The sequence below is a fragment of the Rana temporaria genome, chromosome 6 (assembly GCF_905171775.1).
Source record: "Rana temporaria chromosome 6, aRanTem1.1, whole genome shotgun sequence".
Classification (NCBI taxonomy): domain Eukaryota; kingdom Metazoa; phylum Chordata; class Amphibia; order Anura; family Ranidae; genus Rana; species Rana temporaria.
The window spans coordinates 140,800,248-140,820,093 of record NC_053494.1 but is presented as its reverse complement, the minus strand read 5'-3'; the positions used below and the strand labels follow the sequence as shown (position 1 = coordinate 140,820,093).

Genomic DNA, 19,846 nt, shown 5'->3' with positions numbered 1-19,846 from the left:
CTAGACACCACATCAGACCAGGTGGATAGGTTCTATGAGCTCAGTACGTGTAATGACGTCCTGGACTTTTCAGCCGGCGATTCTGCGCACCATAAGAATGGTCATGCCGCTTGATCGTTCTTATAGGCGGCGGGAGGGGATGCCCCCCTCCCGCCGCCATCCAGTGCTTCTCTGGAACCTCCCGTGCCAGAAGAACAAATCGGCCGGTGCCGGATGACGAGGATAGAGATTTCTATGACCGTCGGAGGTAAGCAAAGCTGCAATCGCGGCTGTCAGCATGAGATCGGTGAATTTAAAGTGTCGCCAATGGAGGATTTTAAAGTACCTGAAGTTTTTCGCCATTCCATGAGTGTGCGCAATTAAGTTAGGTATCTATTTACTCGGCGTAACATCGTCTTTCACATTATACAAAAAAATTGGGATAACTTTACTGTTTTTTTTTTTTTTTTAAAGTTCAGTGGGCCAAGAAGGAGTTTAATTTTCTTTTGTTAGAGGGAAGTTCTTGTTTTCTGACTTCTGCAGTGCTTCTCTGAACGCAACACTTCTCTGCTTATCAATCATTTCCATCTCTCGCAACTTCTGTGAAATTTCTGTATTAATAATGTTGTAATATTGTTTTCCTCGACCCAAAGCTTCCATTTCTTTCAAGAAATCCCATCTCTCCTGGATTTCTGCTACCAACTCATCAAATCTGTCCTGTTTCTCTGTTTCAGTCTCCTCTATTTGTAGAGCTGCTTGGGGGACTTCTGGCAGATCCTTTCCTGTGGCCATAATGTTTTGTAACCGTCTTTTTTCCTTGTTCAGGTCTCGGGTTGGTCGGGGTTGAAATTTCTCTCTGCTGTAAGCATCCCCGGCTCTGCATTTCTCTGTAGGACGTAGTCCTGATCCAGCATTTGTTATGTTTTTTTTCTTTGGTGCAGATTTAGAGGTCGGAGGTTTATGTTGGGCAATGCTGGAGCTGGGATGACATAGAACTGGCAGTGTATCCCCATGCTGTAAATGATCTCTTATCTGACGCTGCTGGAAGTTTGTCAGCTTGGATTCCTGCATCATCACTTTCAACAGGTCCTGAGTTTCTTTGCTGTACTGAGTTGGTTTTGGACTGTTCCAGAAACCAGTACCCAACGGCACTTGAAAATTTCCATCCTGCCTTGACGTAGCGATGCTCTATTAGACCGAATAGAACGCCATAAATTCTCACTATTCGATAAGCCCGGGCAGATGTTTTCTGTTTCGGTTTGTTATTTTTTAATTCATGAAACCGTTTTGTTTTTTTTCCAAAAAAAAGGCGCTTGAAAAATTATTGTGAAAATACCATGCAAGATAAAATGTGTGCCTGTCACCTTTTTACCTAAAGTGTTTGTTACAGTAACCCCCCCAAAAAAATCTGATTCTGGACCCTTAAAGCAGATTACACAGCACAGTGCTTGTGCTGTGTAATCTGCCCCCTCTAAACTGTAAAAAAAAAAAAAACCTCCCTGATCCTTCCACTCTCTGTATGCCCTCTCTATACTGACCACAATAACCAGGGCTGCTGAGCCCTGACCACTGTGGTCAGAGTACGTCCCTCCGTCAGACGTAGCTGTCCTCTCTGCTCTCCTCTCTCCCCCTCACCCCCTCCTTCCTGCCTGTCAGCGCCTTCTCTGTGTCTCTGTCTCGTCCCCCCGCCACTACTATTAAAAATCAAAACCCTACAGTTATCACTGCCAGCCCCTCACTATGCAAGTTCTTTGTAAAAGTGAGCATTCCAAATACCTCTTTAGAGCAGTCTTCAGGTCGATCACATGACTCGCGGTCACTTTACAGCTCCAAGACATTGCTTCTGCGGGAGGTCACATGATCTCCCCAGGTGATGTCAGAGGAAGACCAGAGCCCTTCCCGCAGAAGCAATGTCTCCGAGTTGTAAAGCGGCCATGAGTCATGTGACTGGCCTGAAGATTGCCCTAAGGAGGTATTTAGAACACTTGTTTTTACAAAGGACTTGCATAGTGTGGTAGAAGGGCTGGCATAGAGGGGCTGGCAGTGAGGGGCTGGCAGTGAATATCACTTTAGATTTAACAAACACTTTAACATCACATTAAATAAGATTTGTTTGTTTTCAAGTACAGAGACTTAGATTAGATTAGTTCAATGCATGAATTCCTTCTAAATGAAGCAACACACTCCAGCAGCCCGTCGTATCCACCCAAACATGCTATTGCCTTGTTTCCACTGAACGGAACGGTTCGGGTCAGTATGTTTGGAACGGTTTAGAATGGACCGGTCTATTCTCGTGAGTGTTTCCACTGCAAATCGGAACGTCGGGACCATACAGGATTTAGGAAAAATGCCTAGCGCGTCCACCAATCAGTGAGATGTATTTGTAGGTCTGCCCTAATGGAACCGTTCCATTTCTATGGCCCCACATCTGAAGCAGGACCCAGAATGGTCCGGTACGGTTCGCTTTTATGGCACGCTTTCATAATGGAAACACCCAAAATAGCGTACCGAACCGTACCGATCCGCTCAGTGGAAACGAGGCATAAGAGTACAAGGCCGAGGGTCCTGTATGTGAAGACACATGTCTAGTACACTTCTCTGCAACTACTGAAGTGAAAACTCTTTTACAAATGAGACATTTGCTAATTACGCTAAGTTCAAATCACATGTCTTTAGACCAACACTAATGAGGTGGAAAAGGATTTTATTTTTTCACTTGTTTTCATTTTTTAATTACCATTATAATTTTTTTTCATTTTTTTGCATTGTGCAAGCAGTGCTTCATGATATTTTTAGGAGGGAGCTGTCTGCTAATTAATAATTTATGTGCCAGTATTCCAAAGAGACACTGATTAAAATGTATATCTGTCTTCAAAAGGAATAATGTGAGAAATGATTAAGATTTATAATTACATCTATTGGGTAAAAGCCGCCTGTCCCATATACACAGCCATTTTGAATTCAGCTAAATACATATTTTACATTTGGGTGCTGTAAGGGACAATAAAAAAGATGTGGTTAATGCCATCCTTCTTAAAGTGTATGTTCACCTTTTCACAAAAAACAAAAACGTGACCTACAATAACACACTACACCCCTAGTTCCCAGTACATTTGTCTCCATGGATAATTAGCTTTCATTGCCCACATAGTCAGTGCATTGGTCCAGGAATCTGAAAGCCACAGTCTTCTGCCCCTTCTTTCCTTAGGGATGCCAGGACAAATCAGAGCGATTCTGATTGGTCATATGCTGGCATGTAACCACTTTGACCAAACAGAGTCACTCTGATTTCCCAGGTGTCCTTAACTACTTCAGCCCCGGAAGAATTGGCTGCCCAATGACCTGGCCATTTTTTGTGATTCGGCACTGCATCGCTTTAACTGACAATTGTGCGGTCGTGCAATGTTGCACCCAAACAAAATTGACGTCCTTTTTTACCCACAAATACTGTAGAGCTTTCTTTTGGTGGTATTTGATCACCTCTGCGGTTTTTATTTTTTGCGCTATAAACAAAAAAAGAGCATAAATTTTGAAAAAAAATGCAATATTTTTTTCTTTTTGCTATAATAAATATCCCCAAATAATATATAAAAAACATTTTTTTTAGGCCGATATGTATTCTTCTACATATTTTTGGTAAAAAAATTGCAATAAGCGTTTATATTGATTGATTTGCGCAAAAGTTATAGGGCTAGATTCAGAGACAGTTACGACGGAAACCAGATACGCTTAAATTAGGCTAAGATACGAGTGGCGTAAGTCTCCTACGCCGTCGTATCTTAGGGTGCATAGGTGGCGCTTCTGTCGATTTCAGCATAGAATATGCAAATGAGCTGGATACGCCGATTCAGAAACGTACGTGCGCCCGGCAGATTTTTTTACGTCATTTGCGTAAGGCTTTTTCCGGCGTAACGTTACTCCTGCTATATGAGGCATAGCCAATGTTAAGTATGGACGTCGTTCCCGCATCGAATTTTGAAAATGTTACGTCGTTTGCGTAAGTCGTTCGCGAATAGGGCTTTGCGTAAATTACGTTCACATCGAAAGCATTGACTATTTGCAACGTGATTAGGAGCATGCGCACTGAGATACGTTCACGGCCGGCGCATGCGTCGTTCGTGAGAAACGTCATTTACGTGGGGTCATGTTTTATTTACATAAAACACGCCCACCTCTTGACAATTTGAATTTGGCGCGCTTACGCCGGCATATTTACGCTACGCCACCGCAACTTACGGAGCAAGTGCTTTGTGAATACTGCACTTGCCTCTCTAAATTGTGGCGGCGTAGCGTAAATAACATACGCTACGCCCGCACAAATTTACGTCGCCGTACCTGAATCTAGCCCATAGTGTCTACAAAATAGGGGATCGTTTTATGGCATTTTTATTATAATTTATTTTTTGATAGTAATGGCGGCGATCTGAGATTTTTAACCACTAGGGGGCAAGAAAGGGGTTAAGTGTGTCCTAGGGAGTGATTCTAACTGTGAGGGGGCTGGGCTACCACTGACACGACAGTGATCACTGCTCCCGATGACAGGGAGCAGAAGATCACTGTCCTGTCACTAGGACATTGAGTCTGTGGGTCCATCGGGCATGGTCACGGAGCTTGTGGCGGGCGCGTGTGCCCGCTAGGCGTCAGATTCAAAGCAACGTACCTATACATTGCTTTGCCTGCCCGTGCCATTCTGCTGATGTATATGTACGTGAGGCAGACGGCAAGTGGTTAAGTAAAAAAAGGAAAAGAGACCACGGCTTTCAAATCCTCAGACCACTGCACCAGCTGCGTGGGCAGTGAAAGTTAATCATCCACAGAGGTAAGTGCACTGGGGACCGGGGGTGGGGGTGGGAAGGGGGTAGTGTGTTAATTTTCCATACATTTTTTGGTGAAAGGGTGACATTTAAAGAATATCTACATGCAAAAAAATGTTGTTCTTAGTTTCGGATAGAGTGGAGAAGGATTAGAATGCTTGTAAGTTTTTATTGCTATCTGTTCCCCCAATTAAGGAGATTTACCCTATCTTTTTCTCCTGTTTACCATTATCATTGAAAGTGAAAGTAAAAGAAAATCCCAAATTTTGGGTTGTCCACTGAAAAGTAACAAAGGGGAAATCTTCCAATTATGACACTGGTGAACTGGGGGTCCCCAAAGAATTTCCTTCATTCATATGCAGGAATTTCCTCTCACTTCCTGTTTGGTTATGGGACAGGAAGTGAAGTAAAATCTTTGCACGGGGACGCAGATGGCGAAACAAGATCTGACAGGGATTATAACCCTCTCTTACTCTAGCCAAAATGTAAAAAAAAGTTTTGCCTATAGTTCTACTTTAACTTTAAAGCTGCACTTCAAGAATTATTGTAATTGCATGCTTACATTGGTACAGCTTGGACCAATGTAGGTATGCATATTTTATACCTGAAGGCCTGCTGTGGAAGCTGACTTCTTGACTTTCATATTTTCTGACACAATGACTCAGAAAAAGTCACATGGATGTCAGATGTGGATTACTTTCACACACCCCCCGATAACACCCACCCCTCTCCATCCCATCATGTATCCCCCTGGCTCCGCTTGCCATTCTGCGGGCCTGGGAGTGGCACAGCAGGTACCGCAGGGTAAGGGGGGAGGGAAATGAGTTGACAATGCCCACTCTGCTCCCCCTTATGTTTGACGTCACTTATAGGCCAGCAGTCAGCACCACAACTTGTGTATAAAATAAATAAAAATCAGTGCAGCGTTAATCACATGAATAGATATGAAAATTCATATTGTGCAAAAAACATATTATTAATGAAAATTGGGACTGTAGAGTGCAAAAATGAATTTTAAAAGTTGTGTCTGCTATTGAAAAACACATATGAATCAATAGATAATTGTGGCATTATACTGTATATATAAAGTGACACAAATATTAATAGTCTATGGTCCTAAACAAGTGATTATTACACATGCCCACAAGGTGTGTGAGCCGGAAAATTGTGCAGTCCAGAAAATTTTTTATGAATAAGGTGTATAGGATAGATGGTCCAAATGATGATCTGAAAAATTATGAATAAGTCCCAAAGACACCGTAGGGGTCACCACTGTGGAAGGATCCACCACCATTAGGATATATTGGGGCCTTACTAGAACATGTGGACCCAATTGGCTTATACCTAGTGGGTCTAAACAGGCAGTGGTGTTGAACACCTGGTATAGAATTGCCACTAAGGATGGGCTCAGGCGTGTTCGCAGCTCCACATGCCCGAACCCACCATAAAGCTTGCACTGCACAGCGCTAATCACAGGCAGTGGGACATTTCTCGATCCACAGCGGCACAGATCAGGAAATGTCGCACTGCCTGTGATTAGCGCTGCGCAGTGTCAGCTTTCTGGCGTGCTTGGGTATGTAGAGCTGCGAACACGCTTGAGCCCATCCTTAATTGCCACTCTGCTCTCCACCGAACAAGCTACTGATGATGACATTCTATTCCCAGAATCCTCTTCTCAGACAGATATTGGCACATGGGGGGAACATTTACTAAATCTGGTGCACACAGAATCTGGTGCAGCTCTGCATAGTAACCAATCAGCTTCCAGGATTTTTTTGTCAAAGCCAATGGCGGCTGGTGTTTTTTATTTATGGGGGAGGTGGCTATCAACTACCCCCCAGTCCCCGCCACACTGCTCTCTGAGTCCACTGGCTCTAATCACATGCCTGAACCTCCAATCTCCCCCGCCACACTGTGCTCCGAGCCCACCCATTTTTGAAGCCTATTAGAGCCGCTGGAAAAACCACCTCTTGGAATCCATGGTCAGGTGCCCTGCAAGTAGATTAGGGGGCCGGACGCATGGATGGGGGGGGGGGCCCAAACGCCCCTAAAGGACGGGCATTGCACAAGCTGAAGTTAGAATCTGGTTATTACGTACAGCTGCACCAGATTCTGTGTGCACCAGATTTAGTAAATCAGCCCCACTGTGCCTATGCACAATTATTTGGAATTCACTCATATTTTAATGTACCCGTTTATGTATGTTGTGATATGTCAGTAATCTACTCTTGAGTTGCTAAAAGGGCTGCTTTAAGCCGTGTTAAAGTATTTTAGCTTCTGTTTATCTACATAATGACTAAATTTGTAATTCACAAGTGGCTCAGCAGGTCAGTAGACTTTGACAGGTGCAAGGACATAGTATTATCCACTTGAGTGTTGAACTAAACCACTTGTGGATAACAATTGCAGTCATCAAAGAGGTGAAATGAAAGCATCAGAAACGTGTGTGAAAACTGTTGGAAGATGATCTGCGTTTGTCACCTCTGGTGTGAATGATCTTTTAGTCATTTGTACTGTGTTGTGGTCTAAAGTGGTTATTGTGCTTTTGCAGCTGTAGGTAAGTGAAGTTGAAGATGGCATATATACAAAGTCCAAATGCAGTAATTTGGAATTCAACAACTCTGTAAAGAAATATAGATAATTACTGGCTTCTGATCTTTTCCAATTCAGTCTTGTGCTTTATGATAGAATCCCTAGAAGCATTTTTCATTTATCTAAAGCTGAGTTCCAGGTATGAAATTCATTGCAAACTCATAATGGTTCAGCATGGCACAATGTAAGTGTGCATATTTCATACCTAGGGGGTGCAACTAAAGGCACTTTTTTTTTTTTTAGATTTGGACAAATTGGAGAGAGATTAGAGCGCCCATCAGGTTTTTTTGCTGCCTTTGTTCCTGTTATGCCGCGTACACACGATCAGAATTTCCGATGGAATTTTCCGTCGGAATTCCGATGCAGCTGATTTCCATCAGTCTTGCATACACACTGTCAGACTAAATTCCGACTATCCAAAACACGGTGACGTACATCGCTACGACGAGTCGAGAAAAATTAAGTTCAATGCTTCCGAGCATGCGTCGACTTGATTCTGAGCATGCGTGGGGTTTTTCTCCGTCGGAGTTGCACACAGACGATAGGAATTTCCTATCGTTTTTTTTTTCCATTGGAAAAAAATTAAACATGTTCTATTTCTAAACACCAATGGAAAAAAGTCCAATGGGGAATTTCCGATCGTGTGTACGGGGCATTAGAGAGATTCACCCTCTCTATTTGGCCTGTTTACTGTTAACACAGAAAGTGAAAGAAAATCCCAAATTTTGGGGTGTTTCTTAACCATTTGTCCTCCAGAAGATTTACCTTCATAACCAGGGCATTTTTTTTTTTACTTTCGATAGATTTTTATTTTTCAAATAAAAAAAACAAGTACAGTATGACCAAAGATTGGGTCTACATCATCATAACATTCAACGAACAAGGCATAATGTCAGCAACAAGGATTCAATTGATTTCATATTGCCCAATTGTGGGCTGATTAAAGGAAGCAAACAAGCTTGCTAACAGGGGAAAGGGAGGAAAAGAAGTGAATATAGTGGTCTCTCGCTCGGGGGAGTCTTACCTGTCCCGGGCACCCCTAATGGGATCATTCTAGGCCATTTTTTTACAGCTCTGCGTTACTTTAACTGACAATTGTGCAGTCATGCAACTCTGTACTCAAATACAATGTATTTAATTTCTTTCCAGCAAATAGAGCTTTTTTTTGGTGGTATTTTATCACCACTGCATTTTTAGTATTTTATACACTATAAACAAAATAAGACCGCCAATTCTGAAAAAAAAAAAAATACTTTCTACTATAAAACATATCCAATAAAAAAAATTGAATATCTTCATAAATTTGGGCCAAAATGTATTCTGCTACATGATTTTGGTAAAAAATACCAATAAGTGTATACTGATTTGTTCACGTAAATGTTTTTTTTTTATATACTAATAATGGCAGCGATCAGCAACTTATAGCAGGACTGCAATATTGCTGCGGACAATCAGGCACTAACTGACACTTTTTGGGAACCATTGACATTAAAACACTAAACACTAAACTAAACACTTGACACTAAAACAGAGATCAGTGATAAAAATATGCACGTTCACTGTATTAATGTGGCTGGGAAGGGGTTAAACATGTAGGGCAATCAAAGGGTTAACTGTGTGCCTAGCCAGTGTTATTGTGTACTGTATGTGCTGTTTTTACTAGGGTAAGAGATTGATTTTATTCCCTGCTTTGCATGAACACAAAATCCATCCCTCCCCCCCCCCCCGCGTCAGAACTGAGATCTACCTTGTTTACATACCCATAGGCAGATGTCGGCACTCGCAGATTGGCTTCTGCTGTGAATAATCACAGCAGAAGTGGTCCAAACCCCCTGCAAGCGGAACTGCAGGAAAGCTACTATAGGGTGGTAAGCAAGTAGTTAAACAGGAAATCTTCCATTGGGAAAACAAATTCTGTGGACTCTGATGACAGTGATTTCCTAATTTTGGAGGAATTTCATAACCTCCTCTTACTCTATCCAAAAAAAGTCCTTTAGTTCTACAGTCAAGCAACGTACATTTTCAGAGTTTTTTTTACAGATTTCTTTATAGCAGAACTCTGGGCAAAGTTTTTTTCCCCTTGCAGTGGGGATGTGCCCGCACTACATGATTTAACTGCTCGTTTCCTGACCCACTGATCCTCACCACACAAGACCAGTCCAGGACCCACACACTCCAGCGGTCTTGAAAAAGGACTGTTCCTGACATCAGCACAATCCATCCATAGACAAGAAAAGTGCCCAGCAGGATCCAGAGGTCTGGCAGAACAGCAGAGTATGAACTTTGTGCTCACCCCCTAGAAAAAAAGAGCAGTTGACCCGTGCAGTGCGGGCACAGCCCCACTGCTTGGGGTAAAAAAATTGCCCAATGTCATCAAATGATTTTTTTGTCAGACAGAGCATGGGACCAAGCACTTTCAGTAAGATATCAAATGCTGAGATAAAAGTACCGTCCCAGCAACAGCCCAGCAGAAATTTCACTGACTTGGAATGTCTGTCGGAAAGAATTAATTATTGCTGCTGTCGCATACAAGTGGTATCTATGGCTCAGCAATTCCTCAATTTCTTGAATCCTTTTTGATTCCTCTCAGTCTGCTTTGAATTAAACCAGCAGAATTGTTTTTGAAGCTAATTAGCTCCACATGTGGATTTGTCTCAGACATTTATATCTCCATTTCCTTCTAATGGTCCTTTAAGTGAGACTGAGTTTATTGCTGGCAGTGATGTTGGCTTAAGAGACAATGGCATATCTTCCACCCGGAGACCAAGTGCCAGCCAGCTCAAGCTGTCCTTGCTGCTGTGCCAACTTTGTACAGAATATGTAGATGGGCTGCCTGAAGCGGGTAAAATGAGGTAGCTAGAATTCATCTCCAACTTCATTTAACCATTTCTAAATCTACTATAAAATATAAAATGAGCATTTTAGTGTCAGTTCAAATGTACATATAGATGTGAGTATGAAAAAACTTATGTAAATGAACTTTGTTTCTCTTAGAGGATTTTCACTTTTTTTTTAGGATGTGATAGTTGACTTCCATTCCTTATTCTTCATTGTTATCTCCTCATCGTCTCCCCCTGCTGTTTGATACCAATGGCAGTTTGGACAAGCTTTCGATTAAAAAGATGATTGTACTGCTCAAGGCAACCTACTGCAGAGTAGCTACACGCATATTAGAAGCAATATGGCGAGGAAGGAACAGTTTGCCTTTATTCATTTGATAATTTTTGCAAACAAAGGATGGCTGTATGTGATTGATTTTATTAGAACATCATCATGTGTAGACAGATTAAAGCAGCGCTGATGCTAGTATAGTAATAATAATTAAAACAAAAACACCAAAAAGAAATGCAAAAAAAAAAGTTAAAAATTACCACTACCCTTGTCGCCAGTCTTTGCTGTATTGAAGATACTGCTACTTGAATGATCTTTGGCGCCTGACATCTTGTAGAACCTTGGTCTCCCACTACCCTTTGTGGTTGCTACCAAATCCTAGGGATCAAAGTATTGAACGCAGAGGGGGACCAAGTATTTAATGCTCAGGTATGCATGGGCGATTGGGCGCAGTACACTCCATTGTAAGAGGGGGATTTTTCCACGAATCCGCAGGTTAAGGAGGAACTCCTCCAATGACCAACAATGAAAAGGGCTCGTCTCCTACTAACCTTTAAAGTAAATGGGAATTTCTCTTCTGGCTCATACTGTAAGAAAGCACCACAATTGTTATTGTCTGTGCTTATTTTCGCTCCAAAATTAATACTATTCTTTCACGTCATGGTTATCTGTGAAAATATGTTTTTGGGATATAGAGTAGAAAGTTGTTGAAAAAGGATCTGCTGTGGGAGTCCAATATATGCCATATTTGTTGTTTTCATCAAAACGTTCTGCAAACTAGTGATCACACTCATATACTTTAAACCACAAATATAATACTTTTTCGAAGTGTTCCCTAAAATCCTAAAAAATTATTTCAACACCTCCTTCAGGGTAAAAGGATTGAGATTGTTTGCCCTAAACTGATAGATCGGTCAAGTGTGATTTTCTGTCCAAGTTGCTGTTATACTTCTAATGCCCCGTACACACGATCAGAATTTCCGAAGTCAGACTGACTTTTTCCATCGGAAATTCCGACCGTGTGTATGCCCCATCAGATTATTTTCATCGGAAATTCCGATGAATTCTGATAGTGAACATGTTCTCTTTTACTCCAATGGAATTCCGTCGGAATTCTGATGTGATTTTGGTCGGACAAAGGTCAGACAGTGTGTACTTAGGTGTGTAGGTAGTGCCCTGGATGCTCATTAAGTGTGTGAAAGTACAGTAGATGTTTAGAATCCAGTAAAAGATGGACTAGACACTCTTCAGGTCAGTCAGATTACTCAAAAAATTCAGGAGAAAAAAATATAAACCAACACTTCTCTTGATTCTGTCCTCATTAATTGTCTATGGCCAGCTTCAGCTTTTACAAGATGGTAGGGTCAACTTCTTGATGATATTACCTTTTTGTTAATATACTAAATAGGCATCTGCTGGTGATTTGCATTGCTGCCCAATGGTTTAATTCACATGACATCATATTCAAGTCAAATTGCTAGGTGGATCAGACAGTTTTTTAGACATCCGGGTATCAGAAATGTGTCCAGACTGAGACAAATCCTAATTCAGTCAGATCAACTGTTTCACCATTGATACTAATCTATGTGCCTGATTATGAAGCTTACATTTTTAGCAACCAAAGCACATCAAAACATCACATATCAACCAAACAAAGAGACACCGAGATTAGTATAATAGCCAGACAAGTGGCTATTTTAATTCAGTACAGAGTTAACTATAGAGTAGTTACTATTATGAGGTAATTGGACCAGAGATGCCCCAATTCATGTTTGTCCCCTTCCTCTGGGGCATTTGAAACTCACATTCACACCTATCCCTGTATTACATTGGTGTCACTGGGGTTATAGTACTCAGTTTAAGTCAAGTCTTGGTTTCAACAGATCGATACTGCTAAACCATGTGAATGAACTAAAAATCATATACAGTCATGGCCGAAATTTTTGGCACCCCAGAAATTTTTACAGAAAATCAAGTATTTCTCACAGAAAAGTATTGCAGTAACACATGTTTATTCCCTTTGTGTGTATTGGAACAAAACAAAAAAAAGCAAATTGGACATAATGTCACACAAAACTCCAAAAATTGGCTGATCAAAATTCTTGGCACCCTTTCAAAATTGTGGATAAATAAGATTATTTCAAGCATGTGATGCTCCTTTAAGCTCACCTGGGGCAAGTAACAGGTGTGGGCAATATAAAAATCACACCTGAAAGCAGGTAAAAAGGAGAGAAGTTCACTTAGTCTTTGCATTGTTTGTCTGTGTGTGCCACACTAAGCATTGACAACAGAAATAGGAGAAGAGAACTGTCTGAGGACTTGAGAACCAAAATTGTGGAAAAAATATCAACAATCTCAAGGTTACAGGTCCATATCCAGAGATCCAGATTTGCTTTTGTCCACAGTGTGCAACATTATCATGAAGTTTGCAACCCATGGCACTGTAGCTAATCTCTCTGGGCATAGACGGAAGAGAAAAAATTATAAAAGGTTGCAACGCAGGATAGTCCGGATGGTGGATAAGCAGCCCCAAACAAGTTCCAAAGAAATTCAAGCTGTCCTGCTGGCTCAGGGAGCATCAGTGTCAGCGCCAACTATCCGCCGACATTTAAATGAAATGAAAAGCTATGGCAGGAGACCCAGGAGGACCCCACTGCTGACACAGACATAAAAAAACAAGACTACAGTTTGCCAAAATGTACTTGAGTAAGCCAAAATCATTCTGGGAAAATGTCTTGTGGACAGATGAGACCAAGATAGATCTTTTTGGTAAAAAAAACATCATTCTACTGTTTACTAGAAATGGAATGAGGCCTACAAAGAAAAATAAAAACACCAGATTCAGAGAGAAATATGTTACGCTGCGGCAGCGTAACGTATCCCATTTACGTTACACCGCTGCAGGTTTACAGCGTAAGTGCCCGATTCACAAAGCTCTTACCTGTAAACTTGCGGCGGTGTAACGTAATTCCACTCAGCGCAAGCCCGCCTAATTCAAATGGGGCGGGCACCATTTAAATTAGGCGCGTTCCGGCGCCAAACGTTCTGCGCATGCTCCGTGTTCAAATTTCCTGACGTGCATTGCGCAAAATTACGGTGCCCCAACGTTTTTTTGAAATGCGGCGTGCGTTACGGCGTTTCGTATTCCCGGACGTCTTACGCAAAGAAAAAAAAAATCGAAATTCGATGCGGGAACGACGGCCATACTTTAACATGGCTGATCTAAAGATAAGCCATGTTAAAGCAGGTGTAAATTTGCGACGGGTAAAAACAACTAGCGACGACGAGGTACGGGATTGCGACGAACGCGCGGATCTTCGTGGATCGCCGTAACTAGTCATTTGCATATTCTACGCCGACCGCAATGGCCTCGCCACCTAGCGGCCGGCATAGAATTGCATCCTTAAGATCCGACAGTGTAAGTCAATTACACCTGTCGGATCTTATGGCTATCTATGCGTAACTGATTCTATGAATCAGTCGCATAGTTAGGACGGCCGGAACACAGAGATACGACGGCGTATCAGGAGATACGCTGTCGTATCTCTTCTGTGAATCTGGCCCACAGTACCTACATTGAAATATGGTGGAGGTTCAATGATGTTTTTTTTTTTGCTGCCTCTGGCACTGGGTGCCTTAAATGTGTGCAAGGCATCATGAAATCTGAGGATTACCAAAGGATTTTGGGTCGCACTGTAGAGCCCAGTGTCAGAAAGCTGGGTTTGGGTCGAGATCTTGGATCTTCCAGCAGGACAATGACCCCAAACATACGTCAAAAAGCACCCAGAAATGGATGGCAACAAATCGCTGGATAGTTCTAAAGTGGCCAGCAATGAGTCCAGATCTAAATCCCATTGAACACTTGTGGAGAGATCTGAAAATTGCTGTTGGGAAAAGGCGCCCTTCCAATAAGAGAGACCTGGAGCAGTTTTCAAAGGAAGAGTGGTCCAAAATTCCGGGTGAGAGGTGTAAGAAGCGTATTCATGGTTATAGTAAGTGACTGATTTCAGTTATTTTTTTCAAAGGGTGTGCAACCAAATATTAAGTTAAGGGTTCCAAGAATTTTGACAAGCCCATTTTTTTGAGTTTTGTGTGACATTATGTACAATTGTATTTTTTTCCTCCATTTTCTTGTTTTGTTCCAATACACACAAAGGGAATGAACATGTGTATAGCAAAACGTGTTACTGCAATACTTTTCTGTGAGAAATACTTTATTTTCTGGAAAAAATTCTGAGGTGCCAACAATTTCGGCCTTGATTTTTTATACTGTATATATCTTCCTGCTGTGAACTTTTGCTTTTAACAGACTTTCTTCACTCTAGGTAGGCAATGCTTTAATTTGTTTTCTCATTTTCTCACAGTAGTCATTTAGCAATGATCAGTTTTACAGCCACAGTATGAATGATACATTTGATCTTGGTATCTTGTGATCATGTAAATATGGCACAGCATAACTGGGTGACATCAGTAGATTCCTTTGGTATACAAGAGATAATTATCTTTAAGATTCAATTCAATTGTAACTAAAGCCGCTTGCTGACTTCAGTCTATGCTAACTTATTTCCTCCTTTATCAGATAATTATAAGTAGATTTTTTTTTTTTGCAAAACCTGACTGCCATCAGTCCTTGGCATTGAACCCCTACAGCTTCACTGCAAGATCCCTTTGTTGTAAGCAAAATAATGCTGCCAAAATCATCGGCGGAAATGTCTTCTTTGGGGAAAGATGAAAAAATACTTTGCACTTAGTTTGAACAGCAGTCATATTAACACCGTAAGAACAATAAGTGCAATGTTAACATCTCAATGACAACATGCGCTTGGTGTTTCCAGCCTTAAAACTGACGCTGATACGGTGTTAGCATAAGTGAACTGAAACAAATTGAATGTAATATGCTGGAAAACAGTCGCATTGCCAGACGAGATGTCAGGGCTATGAGCGGGGAGAGAATTGCAGGTTGATTGTAGACAAGATCCTCATTTTCCTCCGCCTGTGTTGACCCAGCAGTGATTTGATAATAAGGAGAATGGAAATCTTTGAGAAGTGCTACATGCTTTGCAGGAACGGATTTTTCTAAGAGTTGCTATCCCTCCCACACTTTAAATTGGAAAGGTTTTTCCTGATTCAGTTAAAATATAATTAATGGTAAAACAAGTTTTTTTAAATTTGGATAGAAAGATGAGGGGTTAAAACCATTTTCAGGTTTGTGTTGCTGTCTGTGTCCACATTAGGGAGATTCGCTTACTCTAATTGCCCCGATCACCATTGTCGCTTGAAAAGAAAGTGAGGGTAAATCCAAAATTTTTAGTTGAACAGGAATAAACGAAAATCCTCAAGTTTGGTCACTTGTTCCTATGACAACTAAGAGGGGATATCCCTCATTTTGCAAAGATTTCCTCACACTTCCTGTTGAGTTTCAGGGTATGACGTGAAGGTAAATCTCCCTAAGTAGACAAAGATACAAAAAAAAAACTGACAACAGATTTAACCCTCTTCTACTCTATCTAATTATTATTTTTTTTAAATGGCTTTAGATATACTTTAAAGATGACCTCTGAAAATATCTGAAATAGAACTAAATAAGCCGTTTTGCAATTGTATTAAAGCTTAATTTCGAGTAGCAATAAAAAACAAAACAGTTATGATTAAAATTAATTCAATTAATTTTTAAAGACAACTATTGAAAGTACCTGAATTTATTTAACTGGTTTGCAAAAGCCTCCCCTAGCTTGAGCAATCAATAATTTCCTTGCCAGTACTCCCTACCACTTATTTTTCCATTAAAGTCACCACTACAATCCCCAGTGTCAACTGGTGTTTGATGCTAGGAGGAGCGGTGATGTCACTTTCTCTTTGATGGATGCATCCATAAAAAGTAATATAAAATATTTTCTAAGTACAATACCCACCCTAGTGCTGCCTCACACATCCTCCTCTGTGATCTAGCACATGGTGAATTACACCTAGAATTAAATGTCTTGGATGCTCCACCTGTGAGAACTGTTTGCAAATGTTCCTTAATCTGTTCATCCCAACCTGGAAGTTTTGTTGGTTCCCTCCCATGCTTTTTTTGTTCCAGTACCTACTGATCCATTCTCCATTAATTTAATGAGGGTGTAGTACCCCTTTATATTGACAATAATTGGTGCAGACCCAGTGAATCAAGTGCAGGATCACCAATAGAGTCCCTGATTGATATTGGAAACTTGCAGAGTTCAATTTTCCAATATCTTCCAAATAAATACTATGAAAATATAATTTTTAATAAACATTTAGAAAAAAAACTATTTATTTTGATAAGGAAAACTTTATAAACAGCATAATGGTGCTGTCTCAGAAAGCAGTTGCTGTGCTAAAAATTACCTAGATGATGGACAACCACCACCCCTTCTCTACTAGAAGAAATGGAAGCCCTAACTGGTGGTTAGCCATAAAGCACACAGGTAATGCTGGCCTTTTTTTTTATTAGAAAGCACATCATGGTTTGAAAATGGACTGTCATCGATGCATCTGTAATTATTGTGTATTTACAAAACCAGGATTAAAAATGTTTAAAAAAAGTATGTATATAAAAATAAAAATGACCAAAAACCTTTCCCTATTATGATGGCATTGGCATTGTGGAGTATGTTAAAGAATTTTTACTTCAAGGTAAATTGTTTAGCATGGTCCCATCTCTTGAATAAAGGATATGTATAGCCAAAACTGTTTTGTTCTGTTTGAACGGAGTAGGGAATTTCCTTTAAATTGTAGAGATTTCCTCCCATTTTATGATTTCACCTCTGGGACAAGAAGCGAATTTCTTCGAAAACAGGTCACAGACAGAAGAAAAATAATAACTGACAGGGGTTTCAACTCTATCCTCTATTTAAACAAGCAAAAAAGTTAAGGCTACTTTTACTTTAAGGCTTGCCATACAAACAAATGTTTTAAAAAAAAAAATATATATATATATACTGTATATATATATATATATATATATATATATATATATATATATATATATATATACAGTTGTGTTCAAAATTATTCAACCCCCCAATGCTGTAAAGGGTTTTAGGGAATTTAGTGTACATTTGTAATTGTATTCAGAATGAAATCCTACAAGTACTTCTTAAAGAAGCATATGCAACTAAAATGACATCAATCGGTTTTGTAATACAGTAGTAAATATTTATTTTGTGAATTCTTCATTTACACAATTATTCAACCCCTTAAAGACTACCACTCTGAGGAACAGAGGTTCATTGAAGTTCAATTTCAATCAGGTATTGAAAACACCTGTGGATGTCAGGGAGCAGCAATAAAGCCTAATAAGCATTAATTAGGCAGCTTTAAAATGACTGTGATACTCAGCTCCTTCTAGACATTTACTGGTGTGGTTACAAACATGGTGAGGTCAAGGGAATGGTCCAGGAAGACAAGAGAAGAGGTGATTACTCTTCACAGGAAGGGCAATGGCTATAAGAAGATTGCAAAGATGTTAAACATACCAAAAGACACCATAGGAAGCATCATTCACAAATTCAAGGCAAAGGGCACTGTTGAAACGCTACCTGGTCGTGGCAGAAAGAAGATGCTGACTTCGACTGCTGTGCGCTACCTGAAGCGTAGAGTGGAGAAAAGTCCCCGTGTGACTGCTGAGGAACTGAGAAAATATTTGTCAGATGTGGGTACTGAAGTTTCTGCTCAGACAATACGGCGCACACTGCGTAATGAAGGCCTCCATGCCAGAACTCCCAGGCGCACCCCCTTGCTGTCTCTAAAGAATAAGAAGAGTCGACTGCAGTATGCCAAAAGTCATGTGGACAAACCACAGAAGTTTTGGGATTGTGTTCTGTGGACTGATGAAACTGTTTGGGCCCATGGATCAACGCTATGTTTGGAGGAGGAAGAACAAGGCCTATGATGAAAAGAACACCTTGCCTACTGTGAAGCATGGCGGGGGTTCAATCATGCTTTGTGGCTGTTTTGCTTCTGCAGGTACAAGGAAGCTTCAGCGTGTGCAAGGTACCATGAATTCTCTTCAGTACCAGGAGATAGTGGATAACAATGTGATGCAGTCCGTCACAAACCTGAGGCTTGGGAGACGTTGGACCTTTCAACAGGACAATGATCCCAAGCATACCTCCAAGTCCACTAGAGCATGGTTGCAGATTAAAGGCTGGAACATTTTGGAGTGGCCATCGCAGTCACCAGACTTAAATCCGATTGAGAACCTCTGGTGGGACTTAAAGAAAGCAGTTGCAGTGCGCAAGCCTAAGAATGTGACTGAACTGGAGGCTTTTGCCCATGACGAACGGGCGAAGATACCCGTAGATCGCTGCAAGACACTTGTCTCAAGCTATGCTTCAAGTTTAAAAGCTGTTCTAACTGTAAAAGGATGTTGTACTAAGTACTAAGATTGAATGTCACTTGGGGGTTGAATAAAACTGATAATGATGTAAGCACAGAAAAGACATTTGTGGTTATTTTATTATAAATGTTATGTTATATTTATCTGACCTACACGTGCCTCTTTGATTTAATTGTAAGCAGGATGACTGAATGATCAAAATCAATGTCAAACTGGCCAAAACAATCAATTTCAGTGGGGGGTTGAATAATTTTGAACACAACTGTATATATATAAAAATAATAATAAAAAAAGACACGACCATGAAATTGTCTTCTTACAAACGTAGCATAATGAGACCTCTGTTATGCCTCGTACACACGGTCGGAATTTTGATCGTGCAAAAGTCAGTCGGAAGTCCGACGGAAAGAAAGAGAACAGGTTCTCTATCTAAGGTCCGTCGGACTTTCGACAAAAAAGTCAGATAAAGGCTACACACGGCCGGACTTTCTGAGAAAAAAAGCCTGACTTTTTTTTTCTCGGAAAGTATGGCCGCATTACTGATATGAACGTAACAAAAACAAGTATTATGAAAAAAAAAAAGGTCACAATCATACCCTTTTCCCAGGGAATATGGAGCCAGTAGTGGTGGGGGCCTCTGCTACCATTCCTAGGGGATGGTGTGACAGAAAAGGTTAGCTTTGTTCATTAGTACATGATGGTATACCTTGAACAGTTTTCATTAGGAAGAGAACAGTTCATTAGCATTGGTTAAGATTTTGAATAAAACACTGATTTCCTCTTAAATTTCATCTCTATAACACCCGATTGACTAATTTCATCAGTGTCTTCATTCAATGTTCAGTCTAAAACATGTCTGCATACAGTATATGGCAATCAGACTTGCTTCCATGTTATTCTAAGACTTGCTCTTTACTACTGTCTCATCAGTCTGATTGCAGTTACTGCTTTGGAGGTGAAAAGGTTTGTGATTGATTAATCTGTATTTCCA

General features: G+C 40.6%; 2 protein-coding genes across 2 annotated transcripts in view; one reads left to right on the top strand and one right to left on the bottom strand.

Moving 5' to 3' along the window:
• Positions 1 to 19,846, top strand: part of ERBB4 (erb-b2 receptor tyrosine kinase 4) — a 1,211,692-nt gene that overhangs the window by 690,137 nt on the left and 501,709 nt on the right. The gene's annotated exons all lie outside the window — the stretch shown is intronic.
• LOC120942717 (UPF0193 protein EVG1 homolog) lies at positions 456 to 10,264 on the bottom strand. Its single transcript, XM_040355643.1, has 2 exons — positions 10,046 to 10,264; positions 456 to 1,167 (listed from the first exon to the last, which is right to left on the bottom strand). Exons 1-2 carry the CDS (start codon positions 10,262 to 10,264, stop codon positions 475 to 477), a joined length of 912 nt encoding a protein of 303 aa, XP_040211577.1. The 3' UTR covers positions 456 to 474.